The sequence below is a fragment of the Gymnoscopelus braueri genome (genome assembly GCF_963280865.1).
Source record: "Gymnoscopelus braueri genome assembly, chromosome: 8".
NCBI lineage: Eukaryota > Metazoa > Chordata > Actinopteri > Myctophiformes > Myctophidae > Gymnoscopelus > Gymnoscopelus braueri.
Window position 1 is genome coordinate 45,455,371 of NC_137609.1, and position 23,350 is coordinate 45,478,720.

The 23,350-nt window shown below is 41.1% G+C and overlaps 1 protein-coding gene and 1 long non-coding RNA gene across 4 annotated transcripts in view; one reads left to right on the top strand and one right to left on the bottom strand.

Annotated features, from left to right (window-relative positions):
• Window positions 1-23,350, bottom strand: part of LOC308089742 — a 376,982-nt gene that overhangs the window by 212,148 nt on the left and 141,484 nt on the right. The gene's annotated exons all lie outside the window — the stretch shown is intronic.
• nrg2a (neuregulin 2a) overlaps window positions 1-23,350 on the top strand; it is a 106,954-nt gene that overhangs the window by 58,304 nt on the left and 25,300 nt on the right. For all 3 annotated transcript variants that reach the window (XM_080434626.1, XM_080434628.1, XM_080434627.1), the window contains exon 4: window positions 21,798-21,921. In XM_080434626.1, the coding sequence (XP_080290752.1) occupies window positions 21,798-21,921 (124 nt within the window). The remainder of the gene's footprint in view (window positions 1-21,797; window positions 21,922-23,350) is intronic.

Consider the following 23,350-nt stretch of genomic DNA (forward strand, 5'->3'; position numbering starts at 1 on the left):
AGCTGCAGAGGCTTGTCGAGGGCGGGGGGGACCATGTGATTTGTCCTATACAGTACAACGGTGGTCTCTCTCCGACCAATATCCCACCCTGCTGGTGCCCCCATGGTTGTGTGGTTCATACTATAAACAGACGTCCAAATAACACAAGCGTCTTTTCCTTTGCTCTCCTTTGCTAAAGTGGTCTGTGACACTGTCTAGGCGACACTGACCAGGTCATACTCCAAACTATTTGGAGTATATATGATGCCACATAGGATAGCTCTAACCACAGAGACTGCTATGTATTATTAACCCATTAAGACTTGAAGCCGATTCTACAAATGTCTTCTAAATCCCAACAGTTTCCTGAAAAAAAACTTATGTTTCTATATCAGTGGTGCTCAGACTTTTTCATCTCAAGGACCCACAAAATTATATGTATTTTGCCGCCGACCCCCATCTCAAAATATGTTGTTCCAGGGACCCCCCCAGAAGCAAAGATTTGAGTAAAAAATGTTTGCTTTAAAACAATATATATTAAAAGATTTGCACACATTTTCACGATTTTTGTAGATCTGCTATTTTTGAATAGCCAAAGTGTAAAGTAATGCTTTTTAGCTCAAATCAAAAAGTGACACAGATACGTACCAGGTCTTAAAGGGTTAAATACATCGATGAGCTACATTTTTGATTATTGATGCATTCTGCCCGAGATTGGATATCAATGATGAATGCCAGATTTAAAAAAAATTGTATAGTCCCGCTGGGATTCCCCAGGGGACGTGTGAACTGTAGAAGGCCGCTGTCTTCTGCTTTAGGAACCACACCAGCAGGGCCGGCCGCTGCCATAAGCAATATAAGCGGTCGCTTAGGGCCACAACCACTAGGGGGGCCACAAAAAAAAAAAGTAATTATGTCATGTATCTCCTATCCAACAACTAGCGTTATTATTTTAGTATGCAATAAAAAATGACATAATGATTTTATAATGGGGGTGTTTGGGGGGGGGGGGGCACCAAAAAAAATCTTGCTTAGGGCCACAAATATCCTAGGGCCGGCCCTGCACACCACAAACCACAGTTGACTGGGTTTGGTGCCCAAAGTTTTGCCCGTGTTTGACATGATGGGTTCTGTAAGTAGCCATGTGGCTCACAGTGCAAGTTCACGCGGTGGAACTTTAGCTTGTACTGATCAAGCCCCCAAGACCATGCAGGGGACTGGCTGGCTTTGGGCCAAAAATATTTTTTTCCCACAGACATTCACTCACTCAGCTCTCTTATAGAGGTCTGTCTGCAAGCCCGCCGGGCCCCGACAGGACCTGACACCGTGTGTTGAGGGCTCAAACACCATGGGACAAGGCCGTGCTAGGACTGGAGTCTAACAGGGTTAAAACAATATATATTTTAAAGATATTTGTAAAACATATTTTTGTGAACAGAAATGACAAACAGATGCCACCTATCAGTGTGTAACATTTAGGGGGTATACTTACACACTCTCTGTAGCGTTCAAACATTGTCTGGCTTGAGAACCTAAACTCTGATCAAAATAGACATTCATTCTTGTACAGTACGTTCTCTGGTTGTAATTACTTCTATATGTTGTTGAAGGTTAACCTTCAATCATTTAGCTGGGAACCCCCGGGTGTAAGGATAATTCCTTTTAACAGGTCGTTCATGAAAGTCCTTGCGGTCTTGTTTCCAATGAGAACCTGTGAGCAATTAGGGGTTAAGAGTCTTGCTCAGGGACAAATTTCCATTTCATCGACACATATGCTGGCCTGGCCTGGAATCGTACCTGGGGCAACCAGGGCCTCTGGCTCCCTAGGCGGGCTCACTAACCACTCAGCTATGGCCGCCTCCTGTCCCCAGCTAAATGATTGATAGCTAATCATAGTTAATAATAACAAGTAAGACGCGCGAACGCGGGAAGCGAACACCAACAAAATTAAATGATAATGAAAAGAAATCATCTAAAAAAAAGTAACCAATAAAAAAATATATAAAAAATAAATAAAAAATCTGCGTTAAAAGGAGCATCTTACAAAAATACAAATTCACAAAAAAAAAACTTTGAATGTTTTTGAACAATTCAACAAAGTGTTTGAAGTGGCTGTTTCACCCACTTCCGGGGGGCGGAGCCAAAATCCGAGCCCGAAGTATTTGTTCGTAGACCCCCACTTAGAAAAAGTTTCGGAGCGATTCGGGCACTTTTCATTTAACATGGGGTTTCAATGGGGAGTTTTTAGGAACCTTCTCCGGGGCGTGGCTTCCGGGGGAAGGGGCGGGCTTAAACGCAACCTTGACAGGTGTGTTCAGTTTTCAAAGGCCTTTCATTTGATGTATGGTACGTCTATATTGGACATTTACTTGGCTGCACACAGGGCTGAGGCAGTGCACGCACACAGAGACACACACGGAGACACACACCCACAACCCGAGCACGGTTACATAGTAAGCTCCACTTGGTCGGAGGCGCGGCTTCGCCGCGCCTCCTTCCGCGTTCGCAACTAATAATAACAGAGCTATTACTGCATATGAGGGTACCACCCACTTTTTTAAATGTTTGGTTTAGACCCCGCCCCCCCCCCCCCCCCACCCAGGCCACCACCAGGCCACCACCAGGCCACCACCAGGCCACCACCGCCACTTTACCATGTTTTTACCATCTAGAAAATCAGTGCATCTGTCTATGTCAGTGCTTCATTATCAAATCCATTCTTCTTGTTTATTGAGAGAATGCCCAAATCAATGAAATTCCTACCACAATTTTACTGCTACCTTGCACCCGGGCAGAGAACGCACATACATTACACACAAGTGTGCCGCTAGATGCCACTAGAAGCGGCTGGTATAGTTGAATAGAGGTGGGTCACACTGTCATCTCAAACTGTTAAAAAAATAACGTTACCAACATCTACGTTTGCTCCCCCAGACATGGACATACTGAGTTTTTTCAAAGAGGAGGAAAGTAAGCCTGATTCATACTTTGTAATACGATGGTTGTCACACATGTAGGAGGATAAATTAAGCGTAAGTCATAGCAATGAGCTAAGTTAACTCCTACTAACTAACAGCCGAGTCCCTTTTAATGGTCAGGGCTCCCTGTTTTTGCATATAAAAACCTGGCTGGCCCAAACTGGATCAATTGCTGTTGCATGACTGTCGATTTCTGTCACTTAAGGTAATTAGCTCTGAAATCTTTACTTTTGTTCAGCCATTATTTGTCGTCGTCATGCAAATACATGTTACTGGTCACGAAATCATGGGGGAAAAGGGGTGTTAGATTGTCCCACCCACATGTGCAATGCTTCCTATCCTATGCTTGTGAACTTGTACATGTACGTGTAATAATGGTGAAGATTGGCTATCAATCATTTAGCTGGGGACTCAACTAAAGGCTTAACTATTCTGTTGTGTGATTCTGTCTTCACAACACATATCCCTAAAGGTATAATAAATTACTGTATACTGCCTGACCGAGCTGTTAGTACATTCATTTACCGGTTGCAAATGAAGGCATTCCTTACCATTAAACGTATTCTTGACAGTCCATTAAATGAAACATTTTATTAAAGTATTTTATGTTATACTCTCTTAAGTGGTGGAGAGAGAACGTCTCAAACAGTATACTGTCAGGCTTTATAGTTTTGAAATAGCGATGGCAGCACAGATCCGAATAAGCGCAAAAAGAGAGGTCATGGATAAGAAATGCTATGCAATAAATAAAACTACAGTGATGTCAAGTTGTCAAACTGACTGGATCGGAGGTAAAAGGTGGTGAGAGATAGATCTTTATTTCATTTTGACATTACTTTGAGAGTCCCATGTGTTCAGCTGGCACCAGGAGATGTAATTGGCAGCTTTACCTATACCCTTGATCACAGCTTTAAAGAGCTTTTTGTTTTGTTGCTGTTGTTTTCTAAAACAAGCCCATACGCCTTCATCTCCTCTACCTACAGCAGCGGCTCTCAAAGTGAGGTCCGGGGACCCCCAGGGGTCCTTGAGGGGGTTCCAGGTGGTCCCCAGCTCAATGATTAATAGTTATACAGTAGGAACCAAATGGACCCTTAACAGTTTGTAACTCTGAGAACCACCTGGACCCGTAAGGGCCTGTTAAGGGCGCTTTAAAATATATATATATATTCAAAGATATGCACACATTTTCAAGATTTTTCAAAAATAGCAGATCTACAAGCTCATAGTGCGGCACTCGGTGCCGCACTATGAACTTGTAGATCTGCTATTTTTGAATAGCCAAAGCTAAGTGGTTAAAATGATTGTGACGCTATGTTAACTAATTTTGCTGGGGACCCCCTGGTAACCCCCCAAAGACCACTGGTTGAGAACCAATGGTCTGCTGTATCTCTTCGCTGCTTCTACAGTATCATTTGTATGATTATCTTTATAATTTAATATAAATAATAAAGGTAAGATACTGTAAATTCCGACTATCTGGAGAGAAAGGTTTTATGCACATCAAACAATAATGGATAATAATGGTTGTTTTTGATCGTCTCAGTTGATCACCTCAAGAGCCCAATCCGATCAGAAATAGGTGCCCTAGAATGACCTTCTCAAAAATACATTGGTGTCTAAAGCTGCAAGTTCATGCCATGAGATAAGTTCAAAACTGGCGACTATACTTGCAAAAGAATTCCATCGTTCTTTAAACTGTCAAGTTCAGATGAAAGCGAGAGGCAGAGACCGTTTACCGTTTCCATAACAACAAGGTGAAGATTGACAGTTTCTGGTTGAAGTACGCCAGTCAAAAACCGAATAGTTGCAAAGATATATCGTCACTCTTTGAGTGTTCTGTGAGGAGAAAGAGCATCATTAACCTAGTCTGTTGTGGAAGGTTAAAACTTTATTTTGTTATTACTGATCCAGTTTGCTGCTGTTCATTTAGCTGCTGAACCAATTGGGACAAGTGTCCAAATCTCTGAACATGCATCGATATCACTACTATCGAAATACTCCAGTAAAGTCAAAGTACCTCAAAATTGTACTTAAGTACAGTACCTGAGTAATGTACTTAGTTACTTTACACCACTGGTGAGCATAAAACCGTTGCTAACAATGACTGTTTGGGCTGATGGCGGGCAATATCCGTTATATGGGCATAATGTGGGCACACTCACCCACGGGTATCTCCTGCTTTGCGCTGGCTGTGGGCATGTCCATACTTGGGCTGATGATGCGGCACTTGTGCCGCGTTATCGTACGCGCCACGAGCTGTGGCGCCCTCCACACAACTTGAACTTTATAGAGTAGATTAGCGTGGATTCGTGATTGTATCACCATTGTATGACTGTCTTCAAAGTCCCTCTCCTTTGCCTTTAGATGTTGAGCTCTCTTATTTGAAAAACAATCAAGCCTTCTTTCTGTGTTCTTTCCGCTCATGTCCATCAGTCAAACCAGGCAATGTTGTATTATCTTTTATCTAAGGACTATTAATCTTGGCAAAAGCTAAAGTGTAATGTTGCGATAAGGGGTTAAGAACAGGGGTTTCATGCCAAAACTATGCACATTGTCATTCCGGTCTCAGATTTATGACTTTGTATTTGATGTGTGCATATGGGTTTCCCTAAAGAAGATTCTTTATTCTTTATTCAGAAATCCAACTGAAATGATTTGATTGATGCCTGGCAGCTGCACAAAAGAGGGGAATGATTCACGACAAATGTGACATGATAATTGTGGACATGCTGGAGAAAAAGGTGAAATAACTTATAGTAATTATGACGTGGCCTGTCAAAAAAGACAGAGAGATTAAAGAAGACAAGTAGCCTGACTATCAACTTGTAAAAGAATTCCGACCCATGTAATTATCAATAAGTTGTGCCATGATAGATGTTGAATTACATGAGTAAAAGGCACGAGGGCACCCCTGGTAAGAGTGCATACCAAATAAATAAGGCTATAGTCCTTCCCTCAGCTGGCCCAGGTTCAAATCGGACCAGAGGCAGTTTGCTGCATGTCATCCCCTCTCTCTCTCTCTCCTGCCTTTCCTGTCTCTCTCCACTATCATCATCATCAAATAAAGGCATTAAATGCCCCAATAATTACAATTAAAAACAAATTGAACATGGGTAAAACAAAAGTTAATGAATGAGTTAGAAAAAAAGTAGATTTTCATATTATGTTGCTTGTTCATGTTAAGTTCTGAGTCGCTGATAATCTGTATATATTTAGTTAATACCTCATTTGGCTCGATGTCTGTGTCTGGCATTCTCCTGTGATACCAACATTGCTCTGCTAGCTGTATTCAGTTTTCAAATTCATCTTGTTGAGCTTCCCTTTGTGCACTGGCAAGGAGCAACAAAGTAAGATCTCTGATAAACAGCTGAAACCTACAAACATGACAGATGTTCTGTGGTCACGCATGCATCATCCCCATCCCCATCCCCGCATACTTATCCCTCACCACATCAGACATGCACCCAGTGAGCAATGGCTCATGTTATCGCTGCAACTTGAACCATAGCGTCCTGTAGCTAGCATACCAAAACTGCCTCTTCAAATTGGAGCTTTTTTTGCGCTTTGCCGTTGCCATGAGTGTCCCCCCAAGTACAAGGTACCTGTGCACTCACTGACACTCTGACTGTCTGAAGCATTTTCAGAATTCCATGAGGAGAAAAGGATGCTACGGTAATGGAATCTGCACAAATGTAGTAAGAATGCGTGAAATAAATTCACCCCTTGTAGAGTGATAAAAGATCTATGCCCCATTTGTAACGGGAGATGTTCGAAATTCCCAGTGAAGGGGGGAAAGGAATGGAGGGGAGAGGGGCTTTTTGGCCATAACATCTACATTTTCAGATTTTCAGTCTTTGCTCTTTCAAGTAAATGTCGCCTTTTGATCTCATGCTGTTTTGGATGTCCAAATGGATTTCAGTACAAAATGGATGTTGCCTGTTTTCATGCCATGTGACCTGCCATTTTCCTGAACAGGCCATATAATTTATCCCATTTGTCCTGATAACTACGCTTTTGGAAATTGGAAACATGAAGTGGTAACAAAGACCAGATGTAACCGATACATGTATTTATTGTGTTTTGAATGGCTCCCTTGGTTTTTCCTCGCACAGAATCTGTCTTGCGTATTGAGACGACATCCCAGCTGAAGTGAAAAAGAATTAAGCCAAGCTGCAGTAAATTACCAACATGGTCATGAATTAGGAGTACATGTGTATACCTCAAAAACATATTTTATTGGTACAACTCAGTTTTTGTAACTCTTGATGGAGGTTGTGGGTTGCTCGGTGCAGTGCCATGCTCTGGTATGTGCATGTTCTTTTGGTTGCTCCATATGCACAGATGAGGTGCCTCAAGAAGAGAAAAAAAAAAAAACCTGTGCAATGGGGACCTCTCTTTTCATTTTTACGATTTTCCTAGAACCCTTTGGAGAGCGTGGAAAGACAGACATGTTTATGAAGGATTCCAGATGGTCCCTCTTGCACCCCCAGCTTTTCCTTTCAGTTCTTGGGCCATGAAGGATTAACCCATTAAGACCGGGAACGCATCTGTGTGTAATTTTTTTGATTTCTTTGGGCTATTAAAAAATAGCAGATATACAAGCTCATACTGTAGCTATGAGCTTGTAGATCTGCTATTTTTGAAAAACCGTGAAAATGTGTGCAAATCTTTGAATGTATATATTATTTTTTTAAGCGGAAAGTTTTAACACAAATCTTTGTTTCTGGGGGTCCTTGGAACAAAATATCTTTAGATGGGGGTCCGCGGTCATTTTTGGGGTCCTTGACATGAAAAAGTTTGAGAACCACTGATTATAGCAACATGAGTTTTTTCAAAAAAACTTAGAAGACATTTGTAGAATCCCCAGAAGCAAAGATTTGAGTTACAAATGTTCGCTTTAAAAGATATATATTCAAAGATTTGCACACATTTTCACGATTTAAAAAAAATTGCTGATCTACAAGCTCGTAGTGCGGCACTCGGTGCAGCGCTTTGAGCTGGTAGACTAAAATTATACCGATACTTTCCCCGGTCTAAATGAGTTAATCAAAGTCAGTGGCAAGGGCCTGATGGCTAAACGCTGGGGCTCTCCCTAACATTGAAGGAAACCTCACTTCAACTTCAACTTCAACTCCGAGCCTGCAGCCCCTTCTGCGACTTGGACAGAGGAAAGTTGAAACCCGGGGTTAAACGACTGAGCAAACTCTTCTGACCCTAGGCGTGCAGATATATACTATAACTCTGACCCTAGCTCTGTGTGACACAGAAGAGCTGATCTCAAGCTTGGATTATTAAAGGAACACTGAACATGTCTTCGTCATCCAGCCAGGAATGGGGGAGGGATGGGGGGATAGCCTGAACCAAAACACCTGACCCCGTGGCCCATGGTGTGTGAGTGTACTGTGTACTGTGTGTGTGTGTGTGTGTGTGTGTGTGTGTGTGTGTGTGTGTGTGTGTGTGTGTGTGTGTGTGTGTGTGTGTGTGTGTGTGTGCGTGTGCTTGTGCGTGTGTGGGGTGGGGCTGTAATGTAACTGCAGACAGACATTACCTTGTGAACTCATACTCAAAATGGTATGTTTCACTTGTACTGTATTTCACATTAATTGTACAAAACTAAACAAAATATGGATATACCTGTATACATTTATTTTGGACCTGGGAAAATATATTTTAACAACATATCTTAGATAAATAATTATCACTTTCCCACCCATATTGCATCCCATACATGTTTTGGCCATTTATTTTTATTTCGTGTACATTTTGACATTATATTCCTCTTCTTCGTGGGCACTGTTTGTTTAAAACGGAGCTGCCGCTAGATGACGGCTGTTTAGTCTGCCATAACACACTCTAATAAGATCGCTTCCATATCAGATGTCACGAGATCCTCTTAACAAATGACAGTACATCCTTCTCCAGTCATTCCAATAATATCAGCCAGTACAACAGATCCTCTTAACAAATGACAAGTACATACGTCTCTCCAGTCATTACAATAATATCAGCCAGTGCAACAGCTTGAATCGAGCTTTCTGTCATTATTATACTTGGTGTCTTTTAGCAGTTGGCAGAGAGGTAAATATTTTTGGCCGATGCCCAGAAATCCCTTCCTTGTCAATTGTGCAAGGTCTGCAAACTGCATGCACGGCCATGTTAATTTCTGTCACTCAAGTTGAATGAAGACCTTAAAGAGGGATTTGTTTGATTTGGCTTTGGTGACATCTGTGTATAAATGCTGAGATGGTCAAGGTCTTAAGTCATGTCCTCTCGTGGTGTGGTTGTTTGTGAGCGAGGAACTAAATGTTCAAATGCTGGTATGCAGCGTTGTGTCCGTGATGGCAAACAGGTGGGCTTTAAAACAAGACATGCACACGCACAGCCCCAACCAACCATTTTACTACTATAAACCAAACAAGGTTTTCATACTTGCTGGATGGCAGGTGCTAACACTGTAGTGATATCTTGCAAATCACTGAGCTGAACGCAGTTGTTAGAATGCACCATAATGTAACTGCATGCAAAGCTTATTTGTAGTGCCTCTATTTACACAGACATTGTGAATTCACACAGACAATTCATGCAGACATTTGCATCATAGCACAAATATTGGCTACTGTACCTAACCTACATGCCAAACAAGAGAAGTAATTAACGTCTTAAGCCCTATGTACATAAACATACGACAAATACCCCCAAAAATCTACCAGCTCACAGCGGGTCGTGCGTGCTTGTAGATCTGCTATTTTTGAAAGGTTTCACCCATGTCCAAAATAGGGGCACTAAGGTTGAAAAGGTGAAGTTATTTTCAGAAAATGTTTTCTAGATCAACAGTGCTTCTTCCTCACGTGCGAGCGTGTGCCTTTTATGGCGAATAACAGTTACCATCAAGGATGCTTGGTGAGACTTATCACAAACAGACGTTAATTATGCTATACCTCCCAGACATCTTTAGGCACATGCTTGCCCTTATACAATATCAGTTTATTTTAGGTGCTTTTCTTGATCAGTCAGCAACTCGGAGCTTCTTTTTTCCGCCCTGCAGGGATGTAAGGCGATGTAAGAAATGAGTTTGAAGCCACATATCTTCATCTATTTGACACGGTGCTTTCAGTTATTGAAGGTGAATGGAGCATAACAGCTGCAGCTCATTATCAATAGAGACTTGACAGGATCCCTGCTCTGCCCGCCCCAGACAGGCCTGACAGCTGACGGTTTGTATGCTGTATTTAGCACATTTCTGAAATGATAATTAAGGGAGGGTGAGCGCGTGAGCTGCTGTTTATTCTTTTGTCTTAATTTGGATAAATTTTGACAGGATGTATTTCCCTTTCTTCTTCTGTTCCTATTTCTTGCCTGCTGTCCGCCATCCCAGAGGCAGCACGTTTTATCTTGCGTTGATTCCCAAGAGGCAGGAGAGTAAATGGGAGAAACTAAAAATGGGTGATGAAAGAGAGAGGCCCTTTTCCTGATCAAAGACGTTGGAAATCGTGAGAATTTGCACCGATCTTGTTTTACAGTGATTATTATAGTTACAATAAGGTAGCGTTAGCCTGGGACCAGAAGAATCTGCCGGTGCAAAAAAAAAATTGCCCTCTGCGATTTGGGTCTGGCACCGCTCCGTTGTGAATCAATTTCCTGCTCCCGAAGTCTGGGGTGACCAATGTGATTGGTAGTTGGTTGTAGGTCTAACCAATTGCGTCCAGAGCCATTGTTTTGATCCCGCCCCCTTGGGAAAAAAAACTTCCTCATAGAAGCATAGATATAGAAACCTAGATACCTCATTGGCCTCTGCAGTTCATTGTAACGACTGGTCTCTCAATACAAGGCTCTTCCGGGGGCTGTTTGACTACTGACCAATCACAGCGCGTCTAACTGACTAGTTGCTGCGCGGCTGCCTCTTAAGAAAAGACCCACCCCACCTGCCTCTGATTGGCCTACCGAACGCCCCCTTCTGTGACGCACACGGAAGTTTCCAGCTTGCCCCCGGAAGCATAGAGGAAGCGGAAGTGTGTCCGAGATGCCGACGCTTCAGAGCCAGAGGAGGCGTCTACCTTTATATGTCTATGCATAGAAGCACCAGACTCATATCCACGCAGTGATATAGTCTGGCTACGCGAGGCTAGGATAGCGTAGTGTCCTTCATTTAGGTTTGGCGTTCCGATTGGCGTTAAGCCTGAGACATCACACAGACTGTCTGAGTTGCGTGCCCTGTGTTGAAACCTGGCTTCAGAGTATATGTCTGAGACCAGATTGTAGTTGTAAAACACATAAAGGCTTTGGAGATATGCAGAGTCCAAGAAACTACCAGGATTTTCACGGGGAAGCTTCAATAAGACATTAACCGAACAAAAAACACGAGTTTTTGGGGAGCGAGTCTTTAAGAACTGCCTGTCCTTTTCCAAGACAGTGATCATCTGCACGTTCACTTGTATGGTGTCAGCACAATGGTGTATGGCAGTGATATTCAACTGGTGGCCCGCGGGCCAAATCCGGCCCCAGTAGAGCTTTCTTGTGGCCCCTGGAACACATTCTATATTCCAATTTAAAAATAAATGTAAAAAAATATTATTAGGTTGTACAGGATGACCATTTTGAATGTTTTTCATAACCGTTAATCAAAGCTTGTTAATGGTTAATCAACCATCAACCGATAAGAATAAAATGTAGGCTATTATTTAGAATGGAGGAATGTTAGTGATTCACTCAGGGTCATAAAGTCCTAGAGTACTGCATTTGCAGTCAAGATTGCTGCTAGAACCCAAATGTGGGTAAATGTAATCTTTGAGTAAATCTCCCATAAGAAAATACAGCTCACTTCATATGTACTCAAGTAAAGTATCTGGTGTTAAATTGTATTTTAAGTATCAAAAGTAAAAGTACAAGTATCACAAGTAAAAGCATAAAGACCTTTTCATAGTACACACAAAACAGCCAGAAATGTTGCCTACTTCTACTACTTCTCACTACTTTCAGAATATTGTAGATTTCAAGTAGTTCATAATTTATTTTTCCACCATGTAGCAGGCTTGGCAACATCACTACATTTCAGCGGCGCATCAACATACAAGAGCACAACAACAGATGAGTTCTGAGTGCAGTTCATCCATCACAAATCTATTTCTGGGTCTTGAGTGGATGTTGTCCATTTACACCAAAGATATAATTCACCTGGATTTTGTCATCTTCTCCATCTTCATTGACTTCAAACACAAACAGCTTGTGCTCTTATCAACCGGATGCTCGAACCAAAAACCTTTCATTCATACGAACATGTAAACACTTCACTTTGCCAGCCTGCCTCTAATACTCTTAGCGCACAGACACTTCCATGCCAATGACCCGTGAACAGAACACCCTGACATATCTACTTCCTATTTCCGTAATATCAAAATCAAAGCCTGTGCACTATAAACTTAAAGGACTGGTACAGAAATGATCCTATGAAACATCAAAATGCATGAATGCAGTATTAAACAGGCCCTAATAAGTTACCATATTAGACATATATGTCAATTGTTGTGTCACAATATATGTCAATTGTTGTATCACACAACAAACGGTGAAACGGTTAACCATGAACCTTTTGTTAATTTCTGTTGTCACAGCCTTGTGGCCCCCGACTTCAAGTAATTTTTTACTATTGTGGCCCCCTGCCTAATCTAGTTGAATACCCCTGGTGTATGGTGTCAGCTAAGACAAAACACAATATAAATATTTTAAAAATGGCCACGATCATTGATGCAGAATTCTTCAACCATGCCTTGAACTGGATGCTACTCATGGTGTTACTTGGAGAGAGGGTGTCTGAGCAGAGCTCTATGGCTCGCTGTATGAACGTAACGGCATGGGCTGAGCTGTGAATGGCATAGCAGTGTGAGCATAGCTGTGTGGTTTGATATGCACGTAGCGGCACGAGCTGAGCTGTGATTGGTAGACATACAGTGATAGTAAACATGATACAAAGTTGATACAACATGTCGGTATATATTGTTAAGCCTTGTCATTACAGTAGTTGATGTCTCAAGTAGGCTTAACTATGTAATGCAGCCTGCATAAACTTTATGCTGGGTGACGCCAGAGCACATCAGAGGGAGAGAGAGAGAGCACATTCCTTTCTTCATAAGTTATACTCCATTGTACGAAGGTGTCACATGCTGAAAACAGCAGATCTACAAGCTCACAATGTGTTGTGACACAATGCAATGTAGATCTGCTGTTTTTCGGCACACGGCACCATTGTACGAGTGTGAATCAGGCTTGACTGGAACAGAGCCATCAGACACCTCTCTGATATCAAATTAAATCAAATGAAACACTATTTTCTGTCCATGCTGCATTTGATGCGGGGGAAAACCTTTTAGTATTCTCCTCTTTGTATTCTGCCATGTCATAGAACACTGTGGTCAGCCGTGACTGAGTTAAGAGGGCTGAGAGGGTTCTGTAGGTACACGTTGTAGTGTGACTTTGTTGTGACTAGGTTTTGTTAGATTGCAACAGACTGTATCTCTGTTTCTTTTATCAAAATGAACAAGAGCTGTATTCCTGTTATTTATGTGTGTAATACTGTACATTTGTACAGTAACTTTGTGCTAATATCCGACATAAAGTGAACACCACAGTAGAGCTCCATCGATTAAGTATTCTATCGATAAGAAAATAATCGATGTTTGCAGCTCTACTGTGTTCAGTTTATGTCCAGTGTAACAGGATATTAACGTAAACGAATATTCTATCGATTACGTTTTTGATTAATTTTAATATTGGAGAGTACCTCTCCTGTTGGTCATTCTCACTGTTGATAAAAGCTTATTATCTTATCTTATCAAGGATTGTTGCGAGGCAGCAAGACATGATGATAAACATCTGTTCTTAAATATATTTTAATTAATATTCTTTGCAGAACAGTAATTTGCTGTTAGTTAACCCGTTGGCATCTCTATTTTGGGCAAATCATTCATTATACTGTACCGTGAAATCTTTCCAAAAAAGTAAAAAAAAGAAAGAAAGAAAAGTCTAACACGCTTTATTGTAGATTGGCTATTTTGCTATGCGTCGTATGACTAATTATATAGGGCTTAAGTAGTTAATTAAGCATCTGTTATAATGATAACTTAAACATACAACATACATGTCTATCCAGTGCAGTTGACACAGCACAAAAGGGTAAAAACACAAACAAGAACATAGAATAACAAAGTTTACATCAGCAGTTAAACTGCCTTTGTTACACAGACAGTCTAATAAGGCCTATAATAATGATTAATGAGGGAATATTAATGTGGCTTGTTGTTTTTTTTTCTTTTTCTTTTACAAAAACAAAATAAAAGCTCCATGGCCTGTGAGCAGAAACAAACAGGGATTTGATTGGAAGGCTTGTGTGATTTCACGCATGAACACAGTCACCTACTGTACCTTGCATCCACTTAAGCCCTATACAGTGTTGCCATGTCTGCTTATTATAAGCGACTTTGGGCTTGTTTTTCTGTCGCTTCGCTTGTAAATATTGGTAGCTGCGGGTTGTTTTTTTGGGCTTGTTTCTTAAGTGTAGTTGCTTATTTTGGGCTTACTGTGTAATGTTGTTTAAACCAGTGGTTCTCAAACATTTTCATGTCATGGACCCCCATATTAATATGTATTTGTATGCAGACCCCCATCTGAAAATATTTTATGCCGGGGACCCCCGTACAAGATTTGTGTTGTTAAAAAGATACCACGCTTGAGAGATTTTCAAGTGGGCCCTGATCCAGAAAAGGTTGGGAAGCGCTGCTCTAATATCTAAAATGCCGCGGCTGCAGGGCTCGTCCGCTACAGGGAGGTTCACCTCCCGCTCCGTTATGTAGAGAGGCTTCTCGCATCATCCTGGATGCTCGCCGAGGATGCGTGATTTATACTCCTGTTCTGTTCCTTTTTCTGACGCTACATTTTCAGTGTTTGCAGCTGTTGGATTGTTGCACAAGTAGTTGTTGTACCGTTCTGTAAGACAAGCAGATGCACCGCACATTTTGTTTCAAGAAATACGACGTGATCCCCAAGTGCTTTATTGGATTTGATCATTTGACCTTCGTGTGTTTATTGGTTTTTATGGACGACCAATTTCATAGCTTTGAAAACGTTGAAAGTGAAACAGAGCGTGGGGCAACAATGGAAGAAATCTATCTAGCTAAACCGCCAAACAAGCAAACTCATCACAAGTGAAGGAATATCACAATAAATAACTTTCGGCGGGTTATTTGCCAACTAAATGACCTCACAATACACTCCACTGTTTCCGTGCGTCCCGCATGTAGCTTATTCAGACATAGAGCGCCATTCACCGATGCAAAAAGGACGCGACCACACAAGTCGCTGGAGGCCTGCAGGTGTGTTGTCAGTGTTCATGTTCAGGATGTCGGATATGCTGAGCTTGGAGGAGTATGTATCTGCTTGGACAGGATGCTGTCTGAGCCTGCAGCAGGAACATGATGTGCAAGGGCCCATGCCTTATACAGACATAGAGGCGCTATTCACAAAGAATACATCCGAGATCTTATTTCACTGCCGCTCCTGTCCAGTGGTGGAAAGTAACTAAGTACATTTACTTAAGTACTGTACTTAAGTACAATTTTGAGGTATTCGTACTTTACTTGAGTGTTTCCAATTTCCAATACTTTTACTTCTACTCCACTACATCTCGGATCCAAATATTGTACTTTTACTCCACTACAATTATTTGAAAACTTGAGTTACTAGTTACTTTGCAGATATAAATTATAACATTATAAAACATACATTAACCACTTCAGCCCTATGTTATACATAGGCTATTTGAAAATAGCCGATCTACAAGCTCACAACGCGTCGCATCGCGACGCGTTGTGAGTTTGTAGATCTGCTATTTTCAAATATTTTAGTACTTTTACTTTTGGTACTTTAAGTACATTTTGATGCCAATACTTTTGCACTTTTACTCAAGTACATTTTGAATTCTGGACTTTTATTTGTAACAGAGTATTTTTATATTGCAGTATTGGTACTTTTACTTAAGTAAAGAATTTGAGTACTTTTTCCACCACTGCTCCTGTCCTCCCCTTTTTACAGAACCTCATGGTCTCCTACCAGTAGGATCCATTTATACACTCTCAGCGTTCAATGAACACTGAGGACAAATTTTACCCTATCCTCCTATAATTCGACAAAGCTCTGTCTGTGTGTGCTCAAAATCTCTTCTGCCCGGTTCTCCTCAGTGGCCGGAGCAATTGATCTGCATTTGCACACAGCCATTGACCATTACCATGTGCACGGAACACCGAAGCCCGTTTTTCGCTTTCCCCAAATGTCAGCTGTTTATTAGCGTTTTTGTGTTCGCTGGCTCCCGGGTTGCCAAATCATGTGAGCATATCCCCCCACGGGTATGGTCTAGTATACTTAATTGACCAGAGTCTGCCAGTGGTATACTAAGCCCCCTCCTTTTCCCCCTCTATTCCAAATTTATTTTGCCAAACATAGCTGATCTACAAGCTCACATCTGCTATTTCTTTCAAATATTCACCCCAGAATAGGGTTAGACATTTCCAAGTTATTCAGAATAACGTTCACGGAGTAGTCGTAGTCGGTCATAGTAATCTTATCCGGCACCTTGTCTGCTTAGGTATTGGATGTGTACGTCAAACCCCATGTGTAATGTCCCTTGTGTTCCATAATCATAGGCAGCTCGAGGATACTTTGACAGATGCTTTGTTTACAAAACGTTCTCACTCTGCATGTATTGTGACAAAGTGCCTGCCTGGTGGCTAATTCATGCTTTGTCATACGACAGTGTCACTCGCCAAAAATAACTGATTCACGGATGTAGTGCAATTTAGGTCGTACGGCGAGGTATACATCTGGGCTCCAGGCAGATGCTTTTCTCCTGAAAAGAGTTGCTCACCCGGAACCCAGAGCCTCTCCTTGAAAATCCCACCCTGTTAGCACATACCATGACAGGCTAGACTTTGGCAAGATGATTAACTGTGCTAAGTGGGAAATCAAAGTAGACACTTTTATTGCAAAGCAAACAGCCTGAGAGGGAAAAGAGAGTCCGTGGCTTCATGTTGCACTACAAGAGTTCATTGCTGTGATTTGTTTTTGTTGTATGTTGTTGTTTTTTCTACTAGTTGGGATTTGGAATCCCCACCCTACTGTATCAATAGAGGCCACCAATGGCGCCTTATTGCCTTTTATTTGTCTTGAAGACTTCCAGGCTGGTACTGTATAGCTTGTTGGATGACAGGCAGATGGTCTGCACAAAAGTAGAAGTACACTACCGTATAGTATGGCATTATGTTTTAAAATATAAAAAATATACGAAATATTTATTATAATATATGAAATGTATGTTGTGAAAATAGTTTTTTGTTCAATTTTGTCAAATATATTTTGAAGATATTTCTTTGGCTTATGGACCAACATGCACACATGAACATGTCCATAAGTGTCCTGCCCAACAGCCTGTCTTCTCCATTCTTCCAAAGTCAAACAATTAGCCAGTAAAAAGAAACCTGCTTTGGGGTTTCCCCAAAGGTCTTTCAACTCCTCATAGCAGCTCCTAAATACAGGCGAGTGCATTTAGCTGTGGTCTGTTGTTAAGGCCAATAGCTTCTGGAGAACTTGACCTACTGCTGGAACAGAAGAACAGTAGATGGAACAGATGGAAGAAGATTATTATTATTATTTTTTACTTTTTACTTACGTAAGAATATCAATACCACACTCTGTTGGTTTACTTGTATACTCTGTTACAACATGTTAATTGAGTAAAAGAACAAAAGTATTGGCATCAAAATATACTTAAAGTAAGTAAAAGTAGTCATTATGCAGAATGTCCCATTTCCCATGTACATAAAGATCGTTAGAAAAAAGCAGATCTACTAGCTCACAATACGTCGCATCGCCATGCGTTGTGAGCTCATACTGTATATCGGCTAAATAGCTGAAGTAGCCTATAGGCCTGAAGTGGTTAATGTATGTTTTCGTCACCTTGCTAAACTAATGGCCTACGTCATTTTTTTAGGAAAATGATATTTTTGCCTAAGTCAGCTCCTCATGACACTGGCCACCTCTGGTAAAATCGCCCATCTCCTAATTGAAAAGGATCTTGCTGTTCCCTCCCCTTTTAGTATAATTGCCTATCTCCCTAGTGTGACTTAGGCCAAAATAAGCAATGTGTGTCACATGGTTTTGTGACTTAGACTTTGTTTGTGACAAAAATAATGTAAGAAATTGCCTAAATCAGTAAATCATTTGGCATACAGTAAGTCAAATTTAATCCTATTTAAACCTATTTAAATCTCTTATGTTACATAACTGACAGGCCATTAGTTTAGCAAGGTGACGTTTTGTAACAATGATCCAAATCTGTAGTAACTAAAGTTTTCAAATAATTGATTGGAGTTGAAAATGGTTAGTAAAGTTAAAACATGTTTTACTTAAGTACAGTACTTGAGTACATGTACATGTACTTTCCACAACTGACAATAGGACTCCCACCTGTAACCAGTTAGCTGCCCAGCACCACAAAACCAAATAAAAACCTGGGTGCTCCCGTTTTGGGTCTGAAGTTAACTCCCAAGCCGTGTCCAGAATGCAGTAGTTGTTGAATTCCACACGCTCTTGTGCACACCGACATTTCACCAGAGAACGAGAACTACAGATGTTCTTGACAGTGATAAAGAGGCATGGCGCTTTTCTTTGACTTTGCCCCTGTCAGACAGAATGATACCTGCTGTAGATAGATGTGACCAACAGGCCTGGATGGGAATCCAAAACTTGCCCTATTCAAGTTTTGCTGGGTCATGGGAGGGTCTCACATTCAGCCTCAAATATCCCCACAGGAGTCCTATTCCTATTTCGCAAACAAAGCAAAACTAGCCCAAGGTCTTATCGAGCTATTGATGTTATTATAATGTTCAAACGCCTCTTAAAGTAAGGACACAGGAAGGCTTGCAAATTAGCAAAAGATTTGCCTCTGAGATATACTGTAGATGTAGAATTAAAAACAGAAGTACTCAAGTCAAGTAAAAGTACTTCAAAATTGTGCTTAAGTACAGTACTTGAGTAAATGTACTTTCTACCACTGGTTGATTCTATATACTATGATGATCATCAACAATAAATTGAAATGCACATCAACAGCGTGAGTGTTTCCCTTTTAGTTGATGTTTGCCATTAAAGGGCATATATCAAGGGAAGAGGCATGACCTTTTGAAGCAGCTCTTTTCAAACTAAAATACCCACCTGCTAGTCATTCTAATCTCACCACATAGTTGAAATGAGGGCAGTCTTTCCCTCTGTCCTTAATTCAGCAACACATTAAAGGACTACTTCACCCATTTTCAACCTATCTTCATATAATTGGTCCTCACTAATGCTCAGTTTAAGATGGTGCCATTTCTGTCTATTTGGTCTGTGTCTCAGAGGAGAGTTGTGGAAACAAACAATGAAAATTGAAATCTTGTTTGAAATGACCAAACCTCTGTAGCGATGATGCCACTGGGAGGCAGGGTTCTGTCTACTGTTCACAGCCCTCCTCTGGGACACAGAGCGACTAGACAACAATAGTGCCATCTGATAATGAACGTTAGTGAGGGCCAGTTATATGAAGATAAGTTGAAAATGGGTGAATCCTGCAACCGCTTAAATACTTTTGTTGTACGACGAATAGCAAAAATAACGGATGTACAGGCCCACAACGCATCGCATCACGGTGCATTTTGAGCCTGTAGATCAGCTATTTTCACAATGTTTGCTATACATTTTTTCCCCTAATGGTAAGGTCCCAGAATGTATACTGTGCACAAAATGATCTTTGACCTTTGGATACATTTTGTATGACTTAAGGTTCAGGACCATAATTATTCTCAATAAGACGATATGTTCTTAGTTCTGGTTTGTACCATAAGTCAACAGACCATCTTTCTTTATATTTAAGTACATAGTATTGAATGTATAACATGAATATTACAACATAATAAGTAAAGTAACTAGTAACTAGTTAATTTTATAATTTAGTAACTAGTAAAGTAACTAAATTAACTTTTTGAGAGCAGTAACTATAACTATAACTAGTTACTTTTCAAAAGTAACTTGCCCAACACTGCTCCTGAGCCACTGCTGCCCCAGGCTCTATCTTTTATTGTTTGAGCTCAGCCATTATTATCGTACTCTTGAATTTGATAACCGGTATTTATTTTTTCTCTTTTCTTTCATCAGAGGCACTAGTTTAATCATATGAACCCTACAGTAGCTTTTCTGGGGTGAATGTTGGGTGAAAATAGTAGATCTACAAGCTCACAACAACACTTTGTGTCACAACGTGTTGTTGTGAGCTTGTGAGATTTTTATTGTCTAAGACTTTTGGAATACAGGAAACAATGTAATATTAGAGCCCTGGCAGAGTATAGACCCCTGGGGGTCAACTGAAAATATAGTGTTTAACCCATTCAATCTGGGAACGCATCTGTGTCATTTTAGATTTTTATTTTTGCAAATCTTAAAAAATATATATTTTTAAAGCGAAAATGTGTAACTCAAATCTTTGCTTCGGGGGGTCCCTGGAACAAAATATTTTGAGATGGGGTCCACGGCCAAACACATATCATTTTGGGGGAGCACCACTGACATACTGATATAGCAAAACATACGTTTGTCAGAAACCTGTTAGGATCTAGAAGACATTTTGTAGATGCGTTCTCGGATTTAACGGGTTAAGTATCTTCCTCAACCGTGAGGAATGGATTTATAGTGAACAACATCACAACCTTTCTCATTCACAAAAGGAAAACGGTCCAATCTTTGGGGACACCGTGCTTTGGTATATTGTAATGTAATAGTCGACTAAACGACCCGGAGTCAGTGTGGGAATGCTTGGATACACTCCAGTGAGCTGTCACACCCTGGAGAGAGAGGCCGATACGAGGCTGCAGGTATTACAGGTCTACGATCAATCAACCTCTCAATACGAATCCTATATGAAGTATCCTCCATCTCCTCTCCTTTTCTACAGCCTAATCCTGCCTCTCTCAGCACCCCACCTCCCTCAGACTGCCCTGTTTTCCTCCTGATAAGCAGGGCCTCATCCCAAAACATATTATATGTATTCAGTCTGGGGGATTAAGTGTAGTTACATGACATTTTAGGCCCATTCCAAGGACCTGAGTCATCGCGTATACAACTCCTACGCTATGTCAGGGAAATATTTATCTTTGCTCATAGAAACTTCTTGAGATAGTGTCAACACTGCTGAGAGACACAATTAGCTTTGTGGATGGAAAACCGAGAGGACTCGTGAGTGTACAAAGTGTATAATATAAGGGAGCAGACTCGCGAAGACGCAGGTGGATTCTGCTGATGAGAAATACAAATGGAAGATGAGTGATTCTCCCTTGGTAGTTAAACTAAGACTCTGTGTATCACTGCTTCTGTAAATCAAGATGTCTTGTGTTTTGATATTCGGATGATTCCAAAAACTAGCCTTCATGGGTTCATCATTGCAACACGTGTTACATCATGTGGTCAAGTACAGTTGAGTGTGACGCACTCGTCTTATCCTACAGGGTTTTTTATTTGACTAGGTGATGGAACTCCTTAGATACATTGTTCTTGAATTTGAATTCAAGTCATACAGTATAATATATAGGCCTACTGTACGTGTATATATATATATATATATATAGTACAAAAAACTGTACTATAACTAAAAACTCTGATTACATGCCTTCAGTGAAAATGAACTTGAAGTTGATTTTGAATTTGATGAACCTGTATAAACCCTCTCATCTCAACGTGTGTTTGTGTTTTGTTTTCTCTCTCTGTCTTCCTCAGTAACCACCACAACGCCATCTCCAGGCTCAGGCCATGCCGGAAAATGCAATGAAACAGAAAAGGCCTACTGTGTGAACGGCGGCGACTGTTACTTCATACATGGTATAAATCAGCTCTCCTGCAAGTGAGTGACCTCCTCCGTTACATTTCTAAGGCTTCACACATCACAACATTGATGAAACTTTTTTTTGCCGTTTTTGTCAGAGGTCAGGAATGTCACCACTGTGTAGTCAGACGCATCATTTCAGGAAAAAAATAGAGGGTGGCAAAAAAGTGCCAACTTAAGTCCTATTTAAAAAATAGCCGATCTACAAGCTCACAACGCGTCGCATCGCGACACGTTGTGAGCTTGTAGATCGGTATTCTTGTGAGCTTGTAGATCGGCTATTCTTTTTTTTTCATACAATAATTTTTGAAAATGTTTGCCTATGATGAATGACGTCACTTTGCAAGTGGTTAATGAACGTTTGATTGCAGACAAGAAAATGTGTTTATAACATGTGTTTCACGTCACATACAGTTTAGATCGATGGCCGTGGATTGAGATGTACTCAGCGCAGATCTAAAATCAGATTAATCTGCAACAGAAAACAACGTTCGGAGGTGGAACAATAATGCATAAAATAACATGATTTGAGCTTAAACGCGAACGTCAAGGGGTGGCAATTGCCGTCCTCAGGGACCCCCAAATGATGCCCCTGGGTGCAGCAAGTGTACCGCACTCAAGTTTCTTGGATCTGAATGAAAGCTAATTTCATGACGATGTTCCCCCTCCTAGCACACCCGTCCACGCCCAGATTATCCGGTCCTCCAGCTGAAAGCAGTGTTTATACTCAAATAAAAGAGGCCGCAATGTGTCATCACTCACCTTTTGTGGACATTTCCAATGCTGATAAGAGAGGAGATGGTGACGTGCTCATCCTTTTTAGTCATGTTTAGTGTACAGGAAGCGTACCCATTTAAAGGCCTTTCAAAATGTCATGAGTCACTGGTTTAGTGGTGAGCAAATATTTATGCCTGTTAGAGGCCCCCAATGAGGTAAATAGAATCACTGCTTACATTCAAGGCCCTTGGAAAAAGGAGATCAGGCCCCATATCTCTAGTGCTCAGCGGAGGACCACGCATGTCGACTGCTCAGGATCACGTTTTTCCAGCAAACTTTCATGTTATGTAAATGCTTTTAGTGTGTGACGTCGAAAGAGTGTCACAATAGAGTGGAAACATTCAATGTAGGCCATTCACACACACACATACATTGAAATGTTTTATGAGCAACTTACAGTAAACTGACTCATCAATCAATATCCAACAGATTGTCTCATGCCAAGTGTCATGAAACATTTTCTGTATCTCATCATCTCTGCAAGTGTGTGTGTGTGTGTGTGTGTGTGTGTGTGTGTGTGTGTGTGTGTGTGTGTGTGCGTGTGCGTGTGCGTGTCATGCACAAACGCAAGCACGCATGCATGCACAAATGCACACATGCACACTGTGTGTGCATGGCTGTGTTTGTCTGTGTGTGCGCAGCTAATCTCCTGACTCGTCCAGCGGTTTGC